The following is a 20,646-nucleotide window of genomic DNA, read 5'->3' on the forward strand; positions in this document are numbered from 1 at the left end:
AGGAACCTAGATGGTATAGCCTGTTTCTAGTCTACAAACCTATACAGCTTGTTACTGTACTGAATACTGTAGGCAGTTATAGCACAAGCATACGTATTTGTGTATCTACAGATAGGAAAAGAAAAATGTTAGATAAAAAATGGTATACTTCTATAGAATGCTTATCATGAATTGCCATGCTAAGATATTACTGTTCATTACTATAGACTTTATAAATACCATAAACTGAGGCTATACTGTATATATTTGTATTTTTTCCCAGTATTTGGAGTACTCTACCATGGAGCTACATCCCTAGCCTGTTTTATGTTATGATATGGTATGGTATGGTATGGTATGGCATGGCATGGTATGGCATGGTATGGTATTTTATTTCATAGGATCTTGCCAGGCTGCCCAGGCTGGCCTTGAACTTAAAATCCTCCTGCCTCAGCCTCTAAGTAGTTGAGTAGGTGGGATTACAGGCACATGCCTCTGTGCCTGGCTTTACAAAAAATTGTTTGAAAAACTTGGTAAACTTTTTTTTTTGTTCTTGTAATAGGACTTAAAACACAAACATTGTACAACTGCACAAAAATAATTCCTTTCTTTGTATCCTTATAAGGTTTATGGTATTTAATTTTAAAACTTTTACTTTTAAAACTGTTAAAAATTAAGACACAGTTAACCTAGGCCTCACCAGGGGTCAGGATCATCAGTATCACTGCCTTCCGTCTCTGTGTCTTATCCTACTGAAGGTCCTCAGAGACAGTAACATATGGAGCTATCATCTCCTATGATAATAATGCCCTCTTCTGGAATCTTTTCTCAAGAACCTGCCTGAGGCAGTTTTATAGTTAACTTTTTTGTTTTTATAAACAGAGGGATTACTCTAATGATAAAAAAGACAGCACAGTAATGCATAGACCTGTAACAACAGCACAGTAGACTTTTTTGCAACAGCATCACCACAAACGTAATAGATTGTGCTGTGATGTTGTGACATTTTACATTCTCATCACTAGTCATGAGTTTCATTGTACCCACATTCTCAGAAACACTTATTATCTTTTAAAATTATACCATCTTATTGATTATGAAAGGTGTGTCTCATCAGGCATTTCCCTGATATAACGCTGTTGAGCATCTTTCTTGCATTTATTGACCATTTGTGTATCTCCTTTATGAAATAACTGTTTACATCTCTTGTCTACTTTTTAAACTTGGAGGTTTGGGTTTTTAAAAATTAATTTATAAACGTAAATCCTTTATATTTTACAGCTACTTTCTCCTATGAAGGGTCTTTTCCATGATGATAAGTAACGAAGTATAAAAAGTTTTTAATTTTGACGAATTCCAATTTATCCCACCACTCGCCGGGACTTGGAATTGAAATCAGGGCCTTCTTACTGAGCTACATCCCCACAACTTTTTTTTTTTTTAATAATTTGAGACAGGATCTCACTAAGTCATCTGGTTACCCAGGCTAAGGTCAAGCTTACAATCCTCCTGCCTCATGCCTTCTAGAGTTTTGGGATTATAGGCATGTGCCACTGCACTGATTCACCTACTGTTTCTTTTGTCACTTGTACTTCGGAGTTATATTTAATAATGCTTTACCTAACAAAGTCACTCCTATATTTTCCCTATATTATATTCTTGAACTTTGTATAAATAGAATGATATAATATGTACTTTTTTGTACCTGGCTTCTTTCAAGCTAATGACTATAACATTCATCCATGTTGGTCCATGTATCACCAGTTTGCTTCTTTTTATTACTGAGTAGTATTGCAGTCAGTGAATATAAATACAGTTTGATCATTTCATCATTTATTTTTATAGACATGGATTGTTTGTAGATTTTGTTTATTCTGAATAAAGTCTATAAACTTTCAACCATACTTTCTAGACATATATTTTCATTTCACTTGTTGGGCTATATAGTGGTAAATCTCAACTTTACAAAGAATTGCCATGCAGATTTTAAGTCATTGTACCATTTTTATACTTTTGATAGAGTTACAATACCTCCCATACTGGCCCATTTTTGGTATGGTCAGTCCTTAGAATTGTGGCCATACTAATGTGTCCTTAGTATGTTTGTTTTTGTTGTTGTTATTTTCAAGTATTGAAGATAGAAACCAGAGCCTTCACATTTTGCGGCATTTCCAACCCTTTTTTTGCTTTGTAACTTTGAGACAGGGTCTTATTGTTTGAGCCCAGGCTGAGATCAAACTAGATAATCTCCCACTTCAGCCTCTTGGAGTGATGAGATTCCAGGCATCTGGTGCCACCATACCTGCCGTTTTAGTGTGGTTTTAATGTGTATTTCCTGATGACATGTGTTTGTTTTCCCCCGGTACTAGGAATCGAACTCACGATGTTGTGCTTGCCAGGCAGGTGCTGTGCCGCTGAGCTAAACTCTAGCCCCCAAGTTCAACATTTTTCAGATGTTTAGTGGCCATTTGATTTTTACATTGTTTTGGAAAGTATCAGTTTAGGTCTTTCATTATTTACTTGTTTATTTTTGTGCTTGGGATTAATGTGGGGTCTTGTGCATGTTAGGCTCTTTTTAAAAGTGTAGCATTTGTTTTGTTGATTATTGTTTTTAAGAGTTCTTTGCATATTTTGGATATTAGTCTTTATTCAGATAAACATATTAATGTTTTTTTTCTCAGTGTATAGCTTTTCTTTGTTTTTGGGGAGGTGCAGGGACAGGGCTTGTCTTGGTTATTTTTCTCTCGTTGCTGAGACAAATACCTGATACCCAAAATTAAGGAAGAAAAGGGTTATTTTGCTCACAGTTTGTGGAGGTTTCAGTCAATACTTGGTTGGCTCCAAGGCAGAGTGGCACATGGCAGAAGGCAACAGTTCATGGTGGCAGAACACAGCAAAAACAACAAGAGCAAAAAGGGAGGAGTGGCAGCTGAGCAGAATCTTTCCCTCCTTTATATTGCATGTAGACTACCCGCCCCAGGGCTGGTGTAGCACTCACACCCATAATCCCAGCACTGGACCGTGGGTTAGTCATAAACTCTAGAAGCCCACCCCATGACTCTAGAAGCCCCCCCCATGCGCAAGGCTTTGGGGGTACATACAGACACAAGCCATAACAGAGCTTTACCATCTAACCCTTGCGGCCTTGAACTCCCAATCTTTCTGCCTCAGCTCTCTGAGTGCTAAGATTACAAGTACCCACCACCATGTCCAGCTTACCTTTCCTTTTCTTAATGGCATCTTTTGAAAAGCAGAGATTTAAGATTTTCATAAAGTTCAATTATTTAGTCACTTTTTCATATGTTTAGTGTTTCCTTGTGTCCCATTAATCAATTTCTGCCTACCCCAAGGTTGTGAAGAAGATTTGTTTTGTTTAGGAGGTTTACAGTTTTAGGCTTATCATCCATTTTGAGTACTATTTGCATATTATGTGAGATAAGGCAGGGACAACATCTTTAAATAATGTCATGTCTTTTTTTGGAATACTGTTTCATTTGTAAGCATTTCTCACAGCTTTGTTTTTTGGTTTTTTTTTTTTTTTTTTTTTGTTTTTCTCCGGTACCGGGAACCGAACTCACGACCTTGCGCTTGCCAGGCAGGCGCTTTTGCCGCTGAGCTAAATCCCCAGCCCCTCTCACAGCTTTGTATTATTCAGTATCTGAGTTCAGTGTTCTTTGTGAATTAGTTTAACCTTCTCTGATCCAACCATGAATTTACTTGACATTCTTGATTATCCTAAAAGTTCCAGCTCAGCAGTCTGTGAACTGACACTCTGAAAGCCTCTGATTACATACTTTATCATCTCTACTTCCACTACACCTCAAAGCTAGTAAATACCATTATTTTCTTTGAAATGCACGTCTGTTGGTGGTAGTGATACCATTTAATTATTTGGCATATCACAAGCATTCAGAAATAAGTATGTAAAAACTTTAGGTTCATATTATTTCAGTAAAGTTTATTTCTCTACCTCTCTTAGAATTCTTTAGAATCATATAGAAATTTACTTACATAGATACACAGATTTTTCCCTAAGAAAAATCATGAGCTTAAATAATATATATAAAAATTATTTAAAGTAAAACATCATAATCTTTTTCAAATAAAAATATAGTACTTAGTTGATGTTTAATTTGTCTAGTTAGTAATTTTTTATGTTTCTAACTATATTTGGGAAATTTTATCAAATTATTTTTTACCGTGAAGATACATTAAGGACCAAGGATAGAGCTCATTGGTACAGCGCCTGCCTGGCAAGCACTAGGTCCGGAGTTTGATTCCCAGTACCCCTCCCAAAAAAAGATACAGTAAACAAATCATGGATATAATTTGTTTGTTCAATTTACATTACAGTGTTATTCAATATGATATAATCTGGAATTTGGAAAGTTTTTAAAATATGGGGTGATGATTTTATTTCAGTTCAATAAATTGTTAATGTATTTTGCTTTAGTTAACATGTAAGTTATAATTCTGGCTCTAAAAGTTGATTCTGTAACCTGCAAAATAGGATTTGCAGTCAAATAGGATTTGACTTACGATTCTTTTCTACCTCAGTTTTCATATTTTATAACTTAGTTTTGAGAGCATATTTTGTATTCTAAAGCAGTTGACATTTTCAAAGGAGTACCTGGAAGTGAGTAGTGGCAACATTAAATAAACAAGTAGCTGTTTTAGGACCTTTATTATTTGAACAATTTATAGTCTGTATCTTTGTAGTGATAGAGACACGTTTTTCCAACCTTCCTTTGTGCATATATGAAAGAAAAGATTTAGTGTTTTGTTGAGTTGTGGGATGGATCTTTGAAATTACTTTAACCCATCTTTCTTTATAGAGAAGAGGCCTAAAATGAGGGTTCAGACTCAAAAGTCAACAGGGATCTGAAGAGTGAAGAGGTCCTAGTTTCACATTCCCAGCACACTCATAAATAGCAGCTGTTAGTTGGCCAGGGTTTTGGAGAGACAGTGGATTATGAAGATGGAGAAAGTTGGAGCCCTTCCTTATCTAAAGGAGCTCCTATTTAGCTATAGTCTGTTGTTACTGTACAGGAAAATGGGCCCGTTTTCACACCTCTTTTTATTTCTCAAAGGAATATAGGATTGTAGCTAAAGTGTGTATGTATATTCAATTTATTTGGGCAGATTAAATGAAGCAAATTTTTTTTAAACAAAAGGGATTTGGTTAATTTCTATGCCCTGGTCACATTATAAACAAAATAGTTACTAATTCCATAAAATTTGTTGTACCTCCTCCAACTATATGTTCTTTTTTCCTGATGCCCATCTAGCTACTTTTTTCACCAGATTTCATCTAATTTGCAAAAAAAAAATATTTTTAAAGAGACCTTAGTATATTGGCCAGGCTGGTCTTGAGTCTTAGTTCAAAGGATCCTTTTACCTCAGCCTCCCAAGCAGCTGAGACTACTGTCTGGAGCCACTCTTCCTGGCTCCCTAATTTGAATTTTTAATGGAAATGTTTACATACCTATATCTTGTAATCTGAGTGGCTACTTTGAAGAAGACAATTTGCAATATATTAACCATTGTTAATTTCCTACTACCTTGTTTTGAAATTCTGTATCATTGTTTTTATTGTTTTTCTCTTCAAAATAAAAAAAATAGTGATGGGGCTAATAACACTAAAATGTTTAACATAATTTGCTATACATAAGTGAAAAAAATGCAGCAGTTATTTTATTAGTGTCAACTGAAAAAAATCATTGAAATAAAAGCATATTATTAAAGCTGTGTGTCCTAAAACAATGGCAAGTCATGATGCTGAAGCTCTAAATATCATCACTACTTTAGTATCAGTGTCAGATGAGGTGTTGAACAGTTTTTCATTACGTTTTAGATTATTAGAGACGGATAGTAAGTCTTTAAAATCTGTAAATGGATCAAGAAGAAACAGTGGCTCCTCTCTTGTATCAAGTTCATCAGCCTCCAGCAATCTCAGCCACCTTGAAGAAGATTCTTGGATTCTTTGGGGAAGAATTGTTAATGAATGGGAAGATGTGCGCAAAAAAAAGGAAAAGCAGGTTAAGGTATTCATGTCTTTATTTTGAAATTCTTCCTTTTAACTCCAGAGGGTATCAGGCATAGGTCTCAGGATTAGAAAAAACAAACATTCTAGTAATTTCCAAGCTATGTAACAAGTCCTCTTTATATGTTTAATTATTTGTGTCCCATAAAAGTTCTGATTTGTAGGAATTAGTTGTTACAGAGGTTTTAACAATGTAGAAATATATAGCTGAAAATTATTAAGAAATTAAATTCTATGACTTGTGGAAATAAAGTTGTGACCTCCTGTATCATTGCATTATCAATGTTTTACTTTTTTGCCTTCAACAGCCCTTTAAAGTGTGATGAGTTTGGTGTAATCATTCACAGTTCGACAGACAGTTAAGTCCTTGATGCTTTCAGAGGCCACATTGTTAATGTAATGACAGGAATTTAGTAATGACTTTGTACTATTCTTACCAGAACAGGATATATAAAAGGGCCAAATCATAGACTTAGTTAAAAAGCTTACTAATCTCATTTTTAAAAATTACTTAATTTATTATAAAATTAGCTTTATGAATTACAAATTTGATAAAAATTTCCTCTTCATTCCAGTACCCCTCCCCAGAAAGTCTTTTTTAGCTTAGGAAGTGTGAGCCTCGCATTTAACATTTTTACTTTATTTTTATTTTTTAGGAACTTGTTCGTAAAGGGATACCCCACCACTTTAGAGCAATAGTTTGGCAACTTTTATGCAGTGCACAGAGTATGCCAATTAAGGATCAGTATTCAGAACTCCTGAAAATGACCTCACCTTGTGAGAAATTGATCAGAAGAGACATTGCTAGAACTTACCCTGAACACAATTTTTTTAAAGAAAAAGATAGCCTTGGACAGGAGGTTTTATTTAATGTAATGAAGGTAAGTTCAATTTATTCACTCAAAATAAATGAAATTAATTTTCAAAAAGTTGAAATTATGCATTTCCCATGATGAAGTGTTAATTCCCAACACAGTAATCAATTGCTTTGGCAATAAAGTTGATTTTTAGCTTAATTTCTGCTTTAATTTGGATGCTATATTACTCTTCAGTTTGGAGAACTTCTTAGAAAATTCATTACATTATTCAGTTTTAGTTGACAGAAATAAAATAACCTTATAATCACATATTATGGAGAGATCCCATAAAAATAAATAATTCACTTTTTGTGAGGTTCACCGAAGCTGCTATCATGGTTGTATTCATACAGCCAGCAAATTGTTCTTGCAGTGGCCAAGTGTTGGTAAGAATGCTTAAACACTTGAAGGTTTGCCGTTCTGATTTTTCCTCCAATATTGCCTTTTCCCTTTCTTCTACAGTTTCTTTCCTTCATTATCTCTGTGATATACTGATTTCTTTCAAATCATTTCAGTTTTACCTTAACCTTGCTGTAGTTTTACCTTTATCATATATAAATTTTACTTGATTTTAAAGCTTTTCCACACTGTAAATTCCCTTATTTTAATTGTAGGAATTACCACTTTCTAATTATGAAAAGTAAATTTTATGTAATAGAACATTTGCTTTTAAAATAGGCTGACAGCTGGGTGTGGTGGTACATGCCTGTAATCTCTGCACTTGGGAAGCTGAGGCAGGAGAATCACCATGAGTTTGAGGCCAGCCTGGCCTACGTAGTGAGTTCAAGACTAACCTGAACTACATAGTGAGACTTTGTCTCAGAAAACCAAAAAAAAAAAAAAAAAAAAAAATCTGTAATAAGTAAGCAAAACCTTTTCTAAAAAAAGCTTTAATCTACCTATCTCACCAATTTAGGTTTTTAGAGAAGAAAGGTATAGTATATAATGTTGAAGTGTTTTGAACACCATGTTTTACTTTTTAGGCATATTCTTTAGTGGATCGTGAGGTTGGTTACTGTCAAGGAAGTGCTTTTATCGTTGGGTTATTGCTTATGCAGGTAAGTTAATACAGGTAGTGTCTAAGTTCTTTATTAAGGTTGGAGTGGAGAATGTAAAAATCATCTTTGTTTTTATTAATAATAAGTAGATATTGGGTACTTTTCCATTGGCATAATTTGAAGAGTAATTTTTTAGTTTGCATTTTGAAAGAAGAAAAAGTTGAAATGACTTAAAATATACTAATTTGCCACCAAATGAAATTTCAGCTTTTTTTTTTGTGGTACTGGAGATTGAACCCAGACCTTGCACACTGCAATTCTAAGTTACACCTCTACCTCCTTTATTACTTGAGATATACAGCTGTACCATAATATTGTACTAAAGCCTCTACCTTTAAACCTTACTTGTTAACATTTAATGGGAAGTAATCTTTTCCCTATGCAGTGATTAAAGTGTCAGTATGAAAATCTTACTTATGTTGTGTAATGTCTTTGGAAATTTATAAAGGAATTTTGTATGTCATGGAGCTACAAGTTTGTTGTGCATATTTGCTATAAACTCTAACATAGTGGAACTTAACTGCTTTTACTGCCTCAGGGCTATTTTAACATTGGCAGTGACTTACTTGGAAGTGGGTTTGGGTGAGGTATTTTCAGAACAGAGGGCAGGAAGGACAATTTAGCTTTTTATTGAGACTCAGAATTTTAGTCCTGAAAATGGACTTTGGAGATAACTTCATTTGAATCATGTAAGTTGGGTTTTATATCTCAGTTCTGCATGAACTCTATGAATTTAGGCTAGATTATTTAACTTCTCTCTGACTCAGTGTTACCTATATTCAGACTCATTGTGAGGCTTGTGTAAAATAATGTGTAGCATGGTGTTTGGCACATAGTAGACATGCAGTGAAAGCTCAGTGCCGTGACTTGGCCAAATCATGCAACTTGGTAGATAAAAGCAGGTTAGGAATCAGAAAGTCTTGTTCCTTAATACTTTACTTTAGTTTCTCAATTATTCAATTTACCTGAGTTTTGAAGCTCTGTAAGTAGAATACAAACACACACACACACACACACACACACACACACACATTAAACCCAGAGCTTTGCCCATGTGATTTACCGGTGCTACACCATGCTAGACCCCAGCCTCTGTACATATTTTCAGAGTTGCATAAACCTGATGTCATAGATATGGTTTATAATGAAAGAGCCTAGTTTTTACTTTGTGTTATAAGAGCTGCTAGTGGTTGTTATACTGACCTTTTGTTTTGTTTTATTTTTTGAGACAGGGTCTCACTGTGTAGTTCAGGCTGGCCTCAAACTCACAGTGATCCTTTTGCCTCAGCCTCCTGAATACTGAGGTTATAGGCGTCTGCCATCATGTCCAGCTCTGTTTGTCCTTTGCAGGTGGGACTAGGTCATAGTTAACATAATGTAAAACTATACATGTTCATGCTGAGGTATAGATGTGACTCTTAATTTGTCATTGGCTAATATTGGTATGTGTTTCATTATTGAGCTCCTTATTGTCAGCCCAGTGATTTTTGTCACAATTGTGTTTTATTTTTATATTAACTGCAAAGTAACTTTGTAAGAGTCATCTCTACTGAGCGCCTAAAGGGCAGTTATTCTGTACTGTGGTAAATCTGACAACAGCTGCCTGGCTCCCATAGGTACCCTAAGCAGCTATCAGACCTTTCACCAAGATGCTGCAGGCAATCATAGTATGATACTTATTTCAAGGAGCATCAGCACCACCATTAAATTTATCAGTGGCGTTTTGGTGATTGATTGACCTGGCTTGTATTGTCAGTGATGGCTAATAAACTGCCACATTAATCTCTTAATAGCCCAGGGTCATGAGTTAGAAAGGGTGGTAGAACCATTTTTAAAAACTCGCCTCTCTTTCTAAAGTTTATGCTCTTATACCCCATGCTGTATTGTCTCCTACAACTTTAGTTTAGCAGCTTAACTCAGTCTGAAGCAATTTACAAAGTTAGTGTATATTGTATAAAAATGATTAAAAGTGTTAGATATATGTCTATATCCCTTCTATAAAATTAGTTATTTTTATCCTTGTTAGGCCTTTACTAGAGACATGGATTTTTTAATTGGCTTTATGTTATAGGCAAAATATGTAGCAGCACATTGCTCTAGGCCTTGGTTGTCATGACTATACTTTCTAATATGAAAGAGTGACCGTAAAACAGCAAGTGGTTGTTCTTCATATATGTTACTTTATGCTTTTGTCAAGCTACCCACCTTATTTTTAAAACATCATTATTAAAAAACCCTCCCCCTGTTCTCATGTCAATATTCTTGCCTGAGAAGAGGAAGTGAAACTTTTTGATGCATAAGAAATTCTTGTAAAACATAAAAGGGAGATTCATTCCCACCATTCCTGGACAGGAAGTGGGGAAGGCAGAGGAAAAAGGTTGGTAGTGAGAGATCACACACCATGTAGGATTTTGTGAGAATGAGGATGTTGAAAGCCACCAGAGTATTTTGATGAGTGATGTGAAATGTTCCACTGTGCTTTGAATGGGTCACTGGCAGTATTATGCTGTGCGGGAGGCTTTAGGGAGGGAAGTGTAAGGGAGGCAGCAGAGTGGCCGACCGAAAAGCACTTGCAGTAGTTCAGGCAATAGATTGATCTTTGTGGTGGCTTGGACTAGGTGTTTGGAGTGAGAAGGTATTGATTCCTGAAATTGAATATAGGGTCAACAGAATTTAGGGATGTATTGGATGTGAAGTAAAAGAGAAAGGAATCTAAAAGAGTAAGGAGTCTTAAGAATTCTGAGCAAAAGTTTGGGGGCAGCAAGGAATGGCAGAGGAGGTAATGAGGTATGTAGTTTGAGATGTCTACTGGAGATCCACACGGAGCTGTTAAGTGGGTGGCCTTACACTGTTTTTTTTTTTTTTTTTTTTTTTGAGACATTGTCTTACTGTGTAGTTCAGGCTAGTCTTGAACTCATTGTGTATCCCACGTTGGCCTCAACGTGGTAATCTTCCTGCCTCAGTCTCTTGAATGCTGGGGTTACAGGGGTGTACCATCACACCCAGCTATTAAGTGGGCAACTGGAAAAATGAGAAAGGAATTAGGGAAAAGTCCAGGTGCAAGTAGGGGTGGTAGATATGGTCGTATGCAAGTGGGGGAAGTTTTCTTCTGATTACTTTTTTTCTTTAAATTGAAATAGTAAGATCATTAGCTTGGAATTCATTGGGGAATGTGGGGCATGGTAGCAAGTGTCTGTAATCCCAGCACTCAGGAGGCTGAGGCAGGAGGATCACTGTGAATTCAAGACAGTCTAGGCTACATAGTGAGTTCAAGGCCAGCCTGAACTACCTAGTAAGATATTGTCTCAAAGACGAAACAAAAGCCTTGAACGGGAAAGATGTTTTAGAAGATGAAGCAAGAGTCAGGACTGAACCGGGTATGGTGCTACGGGGCTGTAATCCTAGCTACTTGGGAGACTAAGGCGGGAGAATCATAAATTCCAGGCCGGACTAGGCAATTGATTGAGACCCTGTCTCAAAGTAAAAAGTGAAATGGACTGGGGATGTAGTTCAGTGGTAGAGTTATAGTGTGGGTTCACTTTCCAGTATTATGCACCCACAAACTCAAAAGTGAGGACTGAGAAGTTTAAAATGAGAGTGATTGACTTTGGGACATAGCATATACCAGACACTATTAAAATCTCCTGAAATTAGTGGTATTGAATTCAAAGTGAAACTAGCCAGCATGGTTTTTTTTTTTTTTTTTTCCTCGCCTCCACTCTGTGCTGCCTAAATGTAGGTGTAGAATTGAATTTATCTAAGGATGGAGGAGGGGAGGGATGGGGATGGAGGGAGAAGGAGAAAAGAGGAGGGAAGGAGGAGAAATTGTGGATAGGAAGTGAATAAGTATAGTGGGGTAAGCTGCAAAGTGAGCACAGCAGGTTGGGAAGAGAAAATAGGTGATAGGTCTGCTGATAGAGGTTCAGTAATTTGCCCAGGGTTATATAGTTACTGAGTGGAAAAACTAAGAGTTCAACTTTCGTGGCTCTAGAGCTTGAGTTAGTGGTAACCAGGCTCATTAGAAGAAAGGAAGTCAAAGATTTGCTAGGCTAGGGATATAATTAGGGAGCTGGTTGGAGGATGACATGGTATGGTGGCCCAGAAGATTTTGGATGCTGAGGAAAAAACCACCACAGAGCAACCGAGTGGTATATTTGGTTGGTGTTTGTTTCCGAGAGCAGAGGAGGTTAATGGTGTGGAAGTGGCTTTAAGGTTCAAGGAGGGACATAATATCTTGCTAACCATTGGCTCCTTCCAATGCTGTGGGAGAGAAAATAACTACTGAAGGGGAGAGCCACATTTTAGCTACAGGAGAAAAAGAACATTTGGAAACAAGATTGAAGACATAGCTAGAACACTGGAAATGGGATCACGTTAGAGGAATACTGGAACTGTAGGGCTGGGAGATCTGGGATCTTGGGCTAGTGGCTGACAGAAAACTTTGGGGCTGGAGGGATTCATAGGATTTATAGGGATGATCTCCAGGGCAGGTCTGTGGCTGTATTGGCTGGAAGGAAGGAGTGTGGGTTTTGCCAAGAGTAACTGTTAGCTTCTGTCCACAGCTATGTTGAAGACAGGAATAATGTATTGTTATTTGCAACAGTTTTGGTAAGCACGCTTAGAGATCTTTTGGAGGTATTGTAATTGGTACTTTTAAATCCCAATTAAAGATAATCTGAAAACTTATTTTGTAAGTTTTTTTTTTAACAGTTAATGTTATAGCATATCACCTCTCAGAATCCTCAAGGCTTTTCGTCTTACTTAAGGTGAAAAAAAAGATACAGTGACTTCTAGGGCCTATGTATTTTGGTTTCCTGTTACTTCTTTTCCATAACCTAATCTCTCCTCATACCATGGTTACTATTTTTGTTTATTAAGCAATATAAATATAAGCTGACTTCATTATGTTTTCATTCTTTTGTTTGGCACCTACTAGGGAGTTCTTGCGTAGATTTTATTTTCTTCAAGAGTGTGATAATGACTTCTAGTTTGGTAGTCTCCTGTTTGCTGTTCCTTGAGCATGCCAGCATGACTCTGTCTTAGGGCCTTTATACTCTTCTGTTTTCTAGGACTGTTCTTTTCTCAGATGCTTGCTCACTTTCTTCAGAATTTTGCTAAATGTTACCTTATGTAGGGACCTTCCCTGACCTGTGAAAATAGCAGTGTGTTTCTCCAGCACTGCCTCTTACGCTACTTGTTTTTCCATAGCATTCACTGCCATCTAGCCTACATACATACATGTTGATTTATTTTGTATATTGTCTGTCTCCCCTCTCTATAAATTGCAGGCTCCTTGAAAAGTAGAGATAGTGGTATATATCCTGGAAAAGGAAAAAATATCTGGCTCTAAATGAGTATTTGGTGGTTGAATTGATGAATCAAGCAAGTTGAGGAGGTTAGCCTCAGAGACTTGTCTGACTTCTCATTCTCGGAATGGGAACCTTAAACTTCTTGACTCTTGGTCAGTTGCTCTTGACGTTGCTTCATGTGGCATTCAAAGTGGTGTTTATGGTTAGTTAGGTGTTTGCTTTAAATATAATTTGGTTTATTTGTGTATCACAGAACAGTAACCTGTGTTGACTTTTTTCTCTTAATGCAGATGCCAGAAGAAGAAGCTTTCTGTGTATTTGTTAAGTTAATGCAAGATTATAGACTTCGTGAACTTTTTAAGCCCAGTATGGCAGAATTGGGCCTTTGTATGTACCAGTTTGAATGCATGATACAGGTAAAAGTACAGTTTTATATTTTTATCATCTTGATCTGAGTGACATCTTAGCAAATTTAATGTTAGAAACATTAAAGCAGTTGAGAAAGATCAGTGCTCTAGTCACATGGTCTTTTGTTGGTTAATTAATACATGACTGGATATCTTAGTTACTTTTCTCACTGTTGAGACAAAATACCTGACACCCAGAGTTAAAGAAGGAAAAGTTTATTTAGCTCACAGTTCATAGAGGTTTCGGTCCACATTTGGCTGGCTCCAAGGCAGAATGGTTTGACAGAGGGGCATCGCAGACGAGAACCAGTTCATGGCAAGCAGAAGACAGCAAAAGAAAGGAACCAAAGGACCTTAACAGCGTCTTTCTGCCCCTTTTATCTTACCCAGACCACTTAGGATGGGTGCCACTCACATCCTTAATCCTATTCCTTGAGGCTAGCACTGCACCTTGAATCAATTCCAGCATCACACACTTTAGATTCAGCTACCTCTGAAAACGCCTCACCTATGACTGCGTGAGGCTTTGGGGTGACATCCAGACAGAACACTGGGCTTACTTCCCAGGGAGGTGCCATCTGCAGGTAAAATACATCTAGAACTTGGCTGCAGTTTTCTCACTCAAACCTTAAGCATTTTTTCCAAATGTGCCGTAACTTACTGCATGCGTGCACGAATTTCCTTACATCCTGTTAGGTCTTACTACTGTTAATCTAGTCTGAACTCTGAACAGGAGCTTTACAACATTATGACACTGGTGTTGATCAGTTCATTTATTTCCTAATTATCTGTAATTTCTCTTTCAGTCCTCTCTTCCGCTTCTCTTTTTTTTAACCTGCTTTTTGCTAACCTATTGTATTTTTTTTACCATAAAATTTCTATCATTTTATGTTGATAGTTTTAAGAGTCAAATGTTTGGTGACTACCTGAGGATGGAGAAAAGAGGAGTAGAGTCAAAATCAAGTCAAACTACCTTTGAAATATGTTCCCTTTCTGGGTTTTATTTTTATATAACAGGAACAGTGTTTAGCACATTTTCCTGTAATACAGAGGTATACATGTCTCATTGGAGTATCTTTTCCCTGGTGGTCTTACCTATAGGAATTATGTAGTCCTCTATCTTTTCTATGGTGGGAAGAATGAGATATGTAAAACATTTTCACATTTTAGAGAAAAAATTGATTTTTTTCTGAAATAGCTCGTTTTGAATCAACCTTAAACATTCTTGGTATATTTTTAGTTAATGTATTCCTTCTGCTTTGAATTACTGCAAGTACCTATATTTTGCATATTTTCTTGTTCCATAGGAAGATAAGAATACATGATTAATGGTAGCTAGCACCTGAAGGTATTTCAGCATAGCATTTCTTTGCTTTAAATTTTTTTGGAAATATTGTTTGCATAACCTGATATGGCAACACACTTCTGTAATCCTGGCACTCAGGAGACTGAGGCAGGAGGATCACTGTGAGTTCAAGGCAAGCCTAGGCTATGTAGTGAGTCCAAGGCCAACCTGAACTGGATAGCAAGACCCTATCTCAAAAGAAATAAAAAAAGAAAGAAAGATAGAAAATAAATGTAGTTTACAGAAAATGATAGAGAATATCACACAGCTTTGTACCCACCAACAAGATTCAACACATAAACATTGTATCACACGACCACTCAATGGTGTTTATAGTTGGATGGGTACTTAGTTTAAATATAAAATGGCTATAAGTTAGTTTTTCTTATTAATCAGATGTTATACTGTACTCAGAATTCCAAATCAACATCAATAGCCACTATCCTGAGTATGTCAATTTTTATATATAGCTTTCTGGTATCATGCTTAGTTGACTGACCCTTCCTTCTTTCCTCCCTCCCTCCCTCCCTCCCTCCCTTCCTTACTTCCTTTTCAAGATGGACTTTTACTGTGTTGCCTAGTTTCCTGAGTTGCTGGGATTATAGGCATGTGCTACCATGCCTGGCTATGCTTGGTCTTATGTCATGTTTGGTATTGGCTAGTCATAATGATTTGATTTAAAACTCTTAAATTTTACTGCATTTTAACTAATTTTTTTTTGTGTGTGTGAGAGCACGGGTATGAGCCACCACATCTATTTGTTTGTTTGTTTTTTTGTTTTTGTTTTTTTTCCGGTACTGGGAATCAAACACACGACCTTGTGCTTGCCAGGCAGTCGCTGTGCCATTGAGCTAAATCCCCAGCCGCATCGCCACCATATCTGGACTTAACTAATTCTTTTCTTTTCTCCAGGAACATCTTCCTGAACTCTTTGTACATTTTCAGTCTCAGAGTTTTCATACCTCAATGTATGCATCATCCTGGTTTTTGACTATCTTTCTTACAACATTTCCACTACCACTTGCAACAAGGATATTTGATATCTTTATGTCTGAGGTAAGTAATGCGCAGGCTAGGAACAAGAGCTGAACAAAGGGGTCATTGAGGTAATTACAGTAGGGTGATAAAGGGAGAAATAAGGAATCCCATTGGCCCCTACATAAACTGCTTACATGGAAAATCTTATGTAAAAATTATCAGAGATCTTTGAGGGTAGATACTGTTAATACCCTGTTTATTCTGTAATATGTAGATGAGGAAGCTAAGACTTACAGAAAGTTTAAGGAGCTTGTCCAAGGATATACACATATGTGATTATACTACGCAGGATTCAAACATAGGCAGTGAAAGTCTGGAGCCTCTTAATCAAACCTCTTTATCACCTCCTCACTGATGCCGTGAGAGTTATGAGAGAGAAATTTGCCTTATAGTTAATATTATTGCAGTACATCTATAATTTAAGTAAATAGTAATTAGTATAATTTTATTCTAGTCTGTGAACACATTGTCAGTGATCCTTTGTCTTCCGTTCTCTCAACCTAGCATTAATTGTTACTAAGTACATCTTGGGATATAATTTATCTAAATTACTTGTGGACTGGAGTTGAAAAACTGCAGTTCACTTACTGATCTGCTACGGTTTTCATGGCAGATCTGTCCCGCCACCTTTTTTTGTAAATTAAATTTTTATGCAGTGCAGCCCTGCCCGTTTGTCTGTGTTGTCTATATTTGCTTTTGAGCTATGGTGGCAGAATTGAATAGTTACGACAGAGACCAGATGGCTCACCAAGCCTAAAATGTTTGCTATCTGGCTCTTTACAGAAAGTGTTTTCCACTCACTAGTTTGGATTCCTAAATGTTTACCTTAGTGTTATTTTGAATGATGTTTTTGACGATTGAAGAGTAAAACAAATTTGGCTTCATTTAATTTGTTTCATCAGGGTTTAGAAATAGTGTTTCGAGTAGGATTAGCACTTCTTCAAATGAATCAGACCGAATTAATGCAACTTGACATGGAAGGGATGTTACAGGTAAGGCAGTTCATGATTTTCTATATGCTTTTAGATTTCACTATTAATTAGTTAATAACAAGTGGCACGAAGTGGTTCCGTTGTTTTTCTTTTTTGTGTCTTAGCACTTTCAGAAGGCCATTCCACATCAGTTTGACGGTAGTCCAGACAAGTTAATCCAAGCAGCTTATCAAGTCAAATACAACTCAAAAAAAATGAAAAAGTAAGTATTTTATGTTCCCTTTTTTAGTTTGGGGGTTTGTTGAAGCATATAGGAAATTCAGTGGAAATGACAAAGCATTCTAGTGATAAGTTCCTTTTTCCTCTTTAAGGTTATAGAATTCTATTTTATTTGGTAGCATTATTATTGATTTTAGTATAACAAAGTTAATGTCATACTGCTTTTAATAGTGATTCTTAGTACACTGTTGTGTTACCTTTAAATACCTGCCCCCTTCCTTTCCATATTGACTGGAGTTAGCAGCCTGGTATTTATTTATTTATTCATATATACAATTGTGTTATTATTTTGGTGCTGGGGAGAAAAAGAAAGGAAGAGAAAGAAGGAAGGGAACTTGAGGATGAGAGTTCCTTAGTCTTCCTGGTAACTGGTTCTTTTTTTAGACCTTACCACCTGTATAATCTGTTTTTAAAAATTTCATTTATCATTCTTACTTACCAAACTTCCAATCTTTAGTCTTTTACTCCCTTACGCATACTATCTCTGTTCTGTGTTATTGCTAGCTGTGTGATACCCAGTAACCTGTGGTCTAAATAAGTGTGCCTCTTCTGTCCTTGTGTATTCAGTATTCATATAGCCAGGTGTTGCTTCACAGGTAAGTGAGGTTGCTGATAGTAAGCTCTGTTCCCAGTGCTCCTTTATGCATATTTAGATTGGCTCTGATTTACTCTCTCATTCCCTGTAGTGGTTATTTTAAACCATACCATTCTTCCAAGTGCCTAGTCCCTTTTGCCATACTTGAATTTCAGTGAATTACCTTACTGGTAATTCATCGGCCATTACACTCAAATCTGGTCATCTATCTAATAGACCTGGCCATATTTCTTTCTTCCCTTTTCAGAATACAACATTTTATTCCTTTATAATGCTAATTTAGAATACAGGTTATTACTCATTCCTGTTTCTTCCAGATCCTTGCTCCATTAATTATTCCTTTATTTTAAATCTTCCACCCCTCTTTTTGTATTGTTTCAAGAAAGTAATTTTGAATCATGACTTGTAAGTAACAAAACAAGACCTGCCTTAATATAACATTCTGTTCTCATAAAGCTTGACTATAAAGAAAGAATAGTTTATACTCATTAGCTTCAGGTCATATTTCACTTATCTTTTTTTTTTTTTTTTTTTTTTTTTGCCAGTTGCAAACTTTACACATTCAGAAAAATAGAATTATTTATATGTATAGATAGAGTCTTGTTATGTTTTCCAGGCTTGCCTTGAACTCACTATGTAGCCCAAGCTGGCTTTGAACTTGTGGCGATCTTCCTGTATCAGCCTGCTGAGTTGGGATTACTGACGAGTGACACCATGCCAGAAAAATAGAATATAAATATGTATATGCTTATCTAGGCATAACAGTTGTTAATATTGTTCCATATTTTCTTTTTCTTTCTTTGGTGTTTTAAAGTGAATTATAGAAATCCTGACGCTGTATTCCTAATACTTAAGTATTCATTGAAACAAAAGAAATGCATTTACCTCTCTTATCATACGGCTTTTACCACATAACAATGATTCAGTTATCCCACATTGTTTAATACCTGTCTAGATTTCCCTAGTTGTGCCCCAGATGTCTTTGCTATTGATTATACTGCATTCAGCTTTTCTCTTGGATTCGTTTTTTCTCCTCCATTTCCACCTCTTTTAGTCACTTCTGCCTTTTTAAAATAGTGTTAGGGATTGAATTCAGTGCCTTGAGTATGCTAGGCAAGCATTCTACCTCTGAGCCATACCCTCAGCCGCAGATTTCTCTTAATATAGGTCAGCATTGCCCACTTAAACCATCTTTTTTGTTTCTTTGTTTGAAATGAAATCTCTCTGTGCTGCCCATACTTTGACCTTGAACACCAGGGCTCAAACCATCGTCCTGCCTCAGCCTTCCAAGTACTTGGGAATACAGGTGCATTTTACTATGTCTAGCTCCAAACCCTCTTTTTAATATATTGATTTGTTGAAGAGAACAAGTTAGTTGTATAAAGACTATCCAAAATTAAGGATATATTTAGTAATTATTTCTACATGATCATCTTTGTTTTCTCTCATGTATTTTTATAAACTGAAAGGTAAATGTAAAGACTTAATTAGATTAAGGTCAGTCATTTTCTGCTGGACATGGTGGTGCATGCCTGTAATCGCAGCACTCTGGGAGGCTAAGGTAAGAGGCTATTAAGTTTAAGCCCAGCCTGAGCAATAGTGAATCCTTGTCTATAAGTAAAAAGGACTGGAGATGTATTTAAGTGTGAAGGCTGTGAGTTCAGTTTCTTTCTGTCTGTCTTTCTGTATTTTTTGAGACAGGTCACTATACAGTGCAGGCTGGCCTTGAACTCATTTTGTAGCCCACGTTGGCCTCAAACTCACAGCAATCCTCCTGCCTCCACCTCCTGAGTGCTGGGATTACAGGTGTGCACCACCACACCCAGCTTTGAGTTCAGTTTCTAGTACTGAAAGAAAAAAAACAGCACCACTAACAACCACAAAACATAAATGTTAGTTCACTGTCATTTCCTCCCCTCCCTCCCACCTTCTCTTGTCCCTTTTTTTTTTTCCCCCCCAGTACCCGGAATCGAACTCAACGACCTTGGCTTGCCAGGCAGGCGCTGTGCTGCTGAGCTAAATCCCCAGCCCTCTCTTGTCCCTTTTTTCCCTGCTCTATATTTAATTGACTTTGACACGGCATGTCAGTTTTCCTGTTGGCCATTTGAGACATTCTAGATTTGTTTGTTTGCTATTAAAATGCTATGAGTATTTGTGCAAGAATTTTTCCATGATACATATTTAAGAAGAGGATTCCTGGGTTGCAGAATAAGCGAGGCTCAACTAAAGTATTTGCCAAAGTGGTGCTAATTTTTCTATCTTAGCCAACAATATGTAAAAATTCTCATTGTGCTACTTTGTTATCAGTATCTGGTTAGTATTCTTAATTTTGGCTAATTTATTGAATGTAAAATATATCATTTTGGACTTAATTTGCTTTTCCCTGATTGTTAGTAAGAGTCAGTTTTTTTTTGTTTTTTTTTTTCCGTACCAGGACTCAAACTCACGACCTTGTGCTTGCCAGGCAGGGGCTGTGCCACTGAGCTGTATCTATATCCCTGGCTAGTATCTTTTTATATGTTTATTGACCTCGTGATTTTCATCTGTTTTTTCCCTCGCCTTCCTATTGTAGTATCTGCTTCTTATTTAGGACTTAGTAGTAGTTGTTCATATATATTCTGGATAATAATCCTTTGTCAGTGTTAAAAGATAGGTCTCATCCATTTTTGTTAAATACTACTCTTGGGATATAACAAAGGTTTTGTACTTATCAGTAACAAAGGTTCAAACTGTTGTAGGTTGCAGGATGGCAGAACAGAGAAATAAATAATTTATTATAAGTATAGTTATAAGTATAGTTTGGA

General features: G+C 36.5%; 1 protein-coding gene across 9 annotated transcripts in view; it reads left to right on the plus strand.

Annotated features, from left to right (window-relative positions):
* Positions 1-20,646, plus strand: part of Evi5 (ecotropic viral integration site 5) — a 213,307-nt gene that overhangs the window by 76,483 nt on the left and 116,178 nt on the right. For all 9 annotated transcript variants that reach the window (XM_013514419.1, XM_013514420.1, XM_013514422.1 and 6 more), the window contains exons 3-9: positions 5,834-6,023; positions 6,679-6,903; positions 7,863-7,937; positions 13,537-13,662; positions 15,911-16,054; positions 16,939-17,028; positions 17,133-17,230. In XM_013514419.1, coding sequence (XP_013369873.1) covers positions 5,834-6,023; positions 6,679-6,903; positions 7,863-7,937; positions 13,537-13,662; positions 15,911-16,054; positions 16,939-17,028; positions 17,133-17,230 — 948 coding nt within the window. The remainder of the gene's footprint in view (positions 1-5,833; positions 6,024-6,678; positions 6,904-7,862; positions 7,938-13,536; positions 13,663-15,910; positions 16,055-16,938; positions 17,029-17,132; positions 17,231-20,646) is intronic.

Source organism: Chinchilla lanigera, unplaced genomic scaffold (assembly GCF_000276665.1).
Source record: "Chinchilla lanigera isolate Chin_1 unplaced genomic scaffold, ChiLan1.0 scaffold00022, whole genome shotgun sequence".
NCBI lineage: Eukaryota > Metazoa > Chordata > Mammalia > Rodentia > Chinchillidae > Chinchilla > Chinchilla lanigera.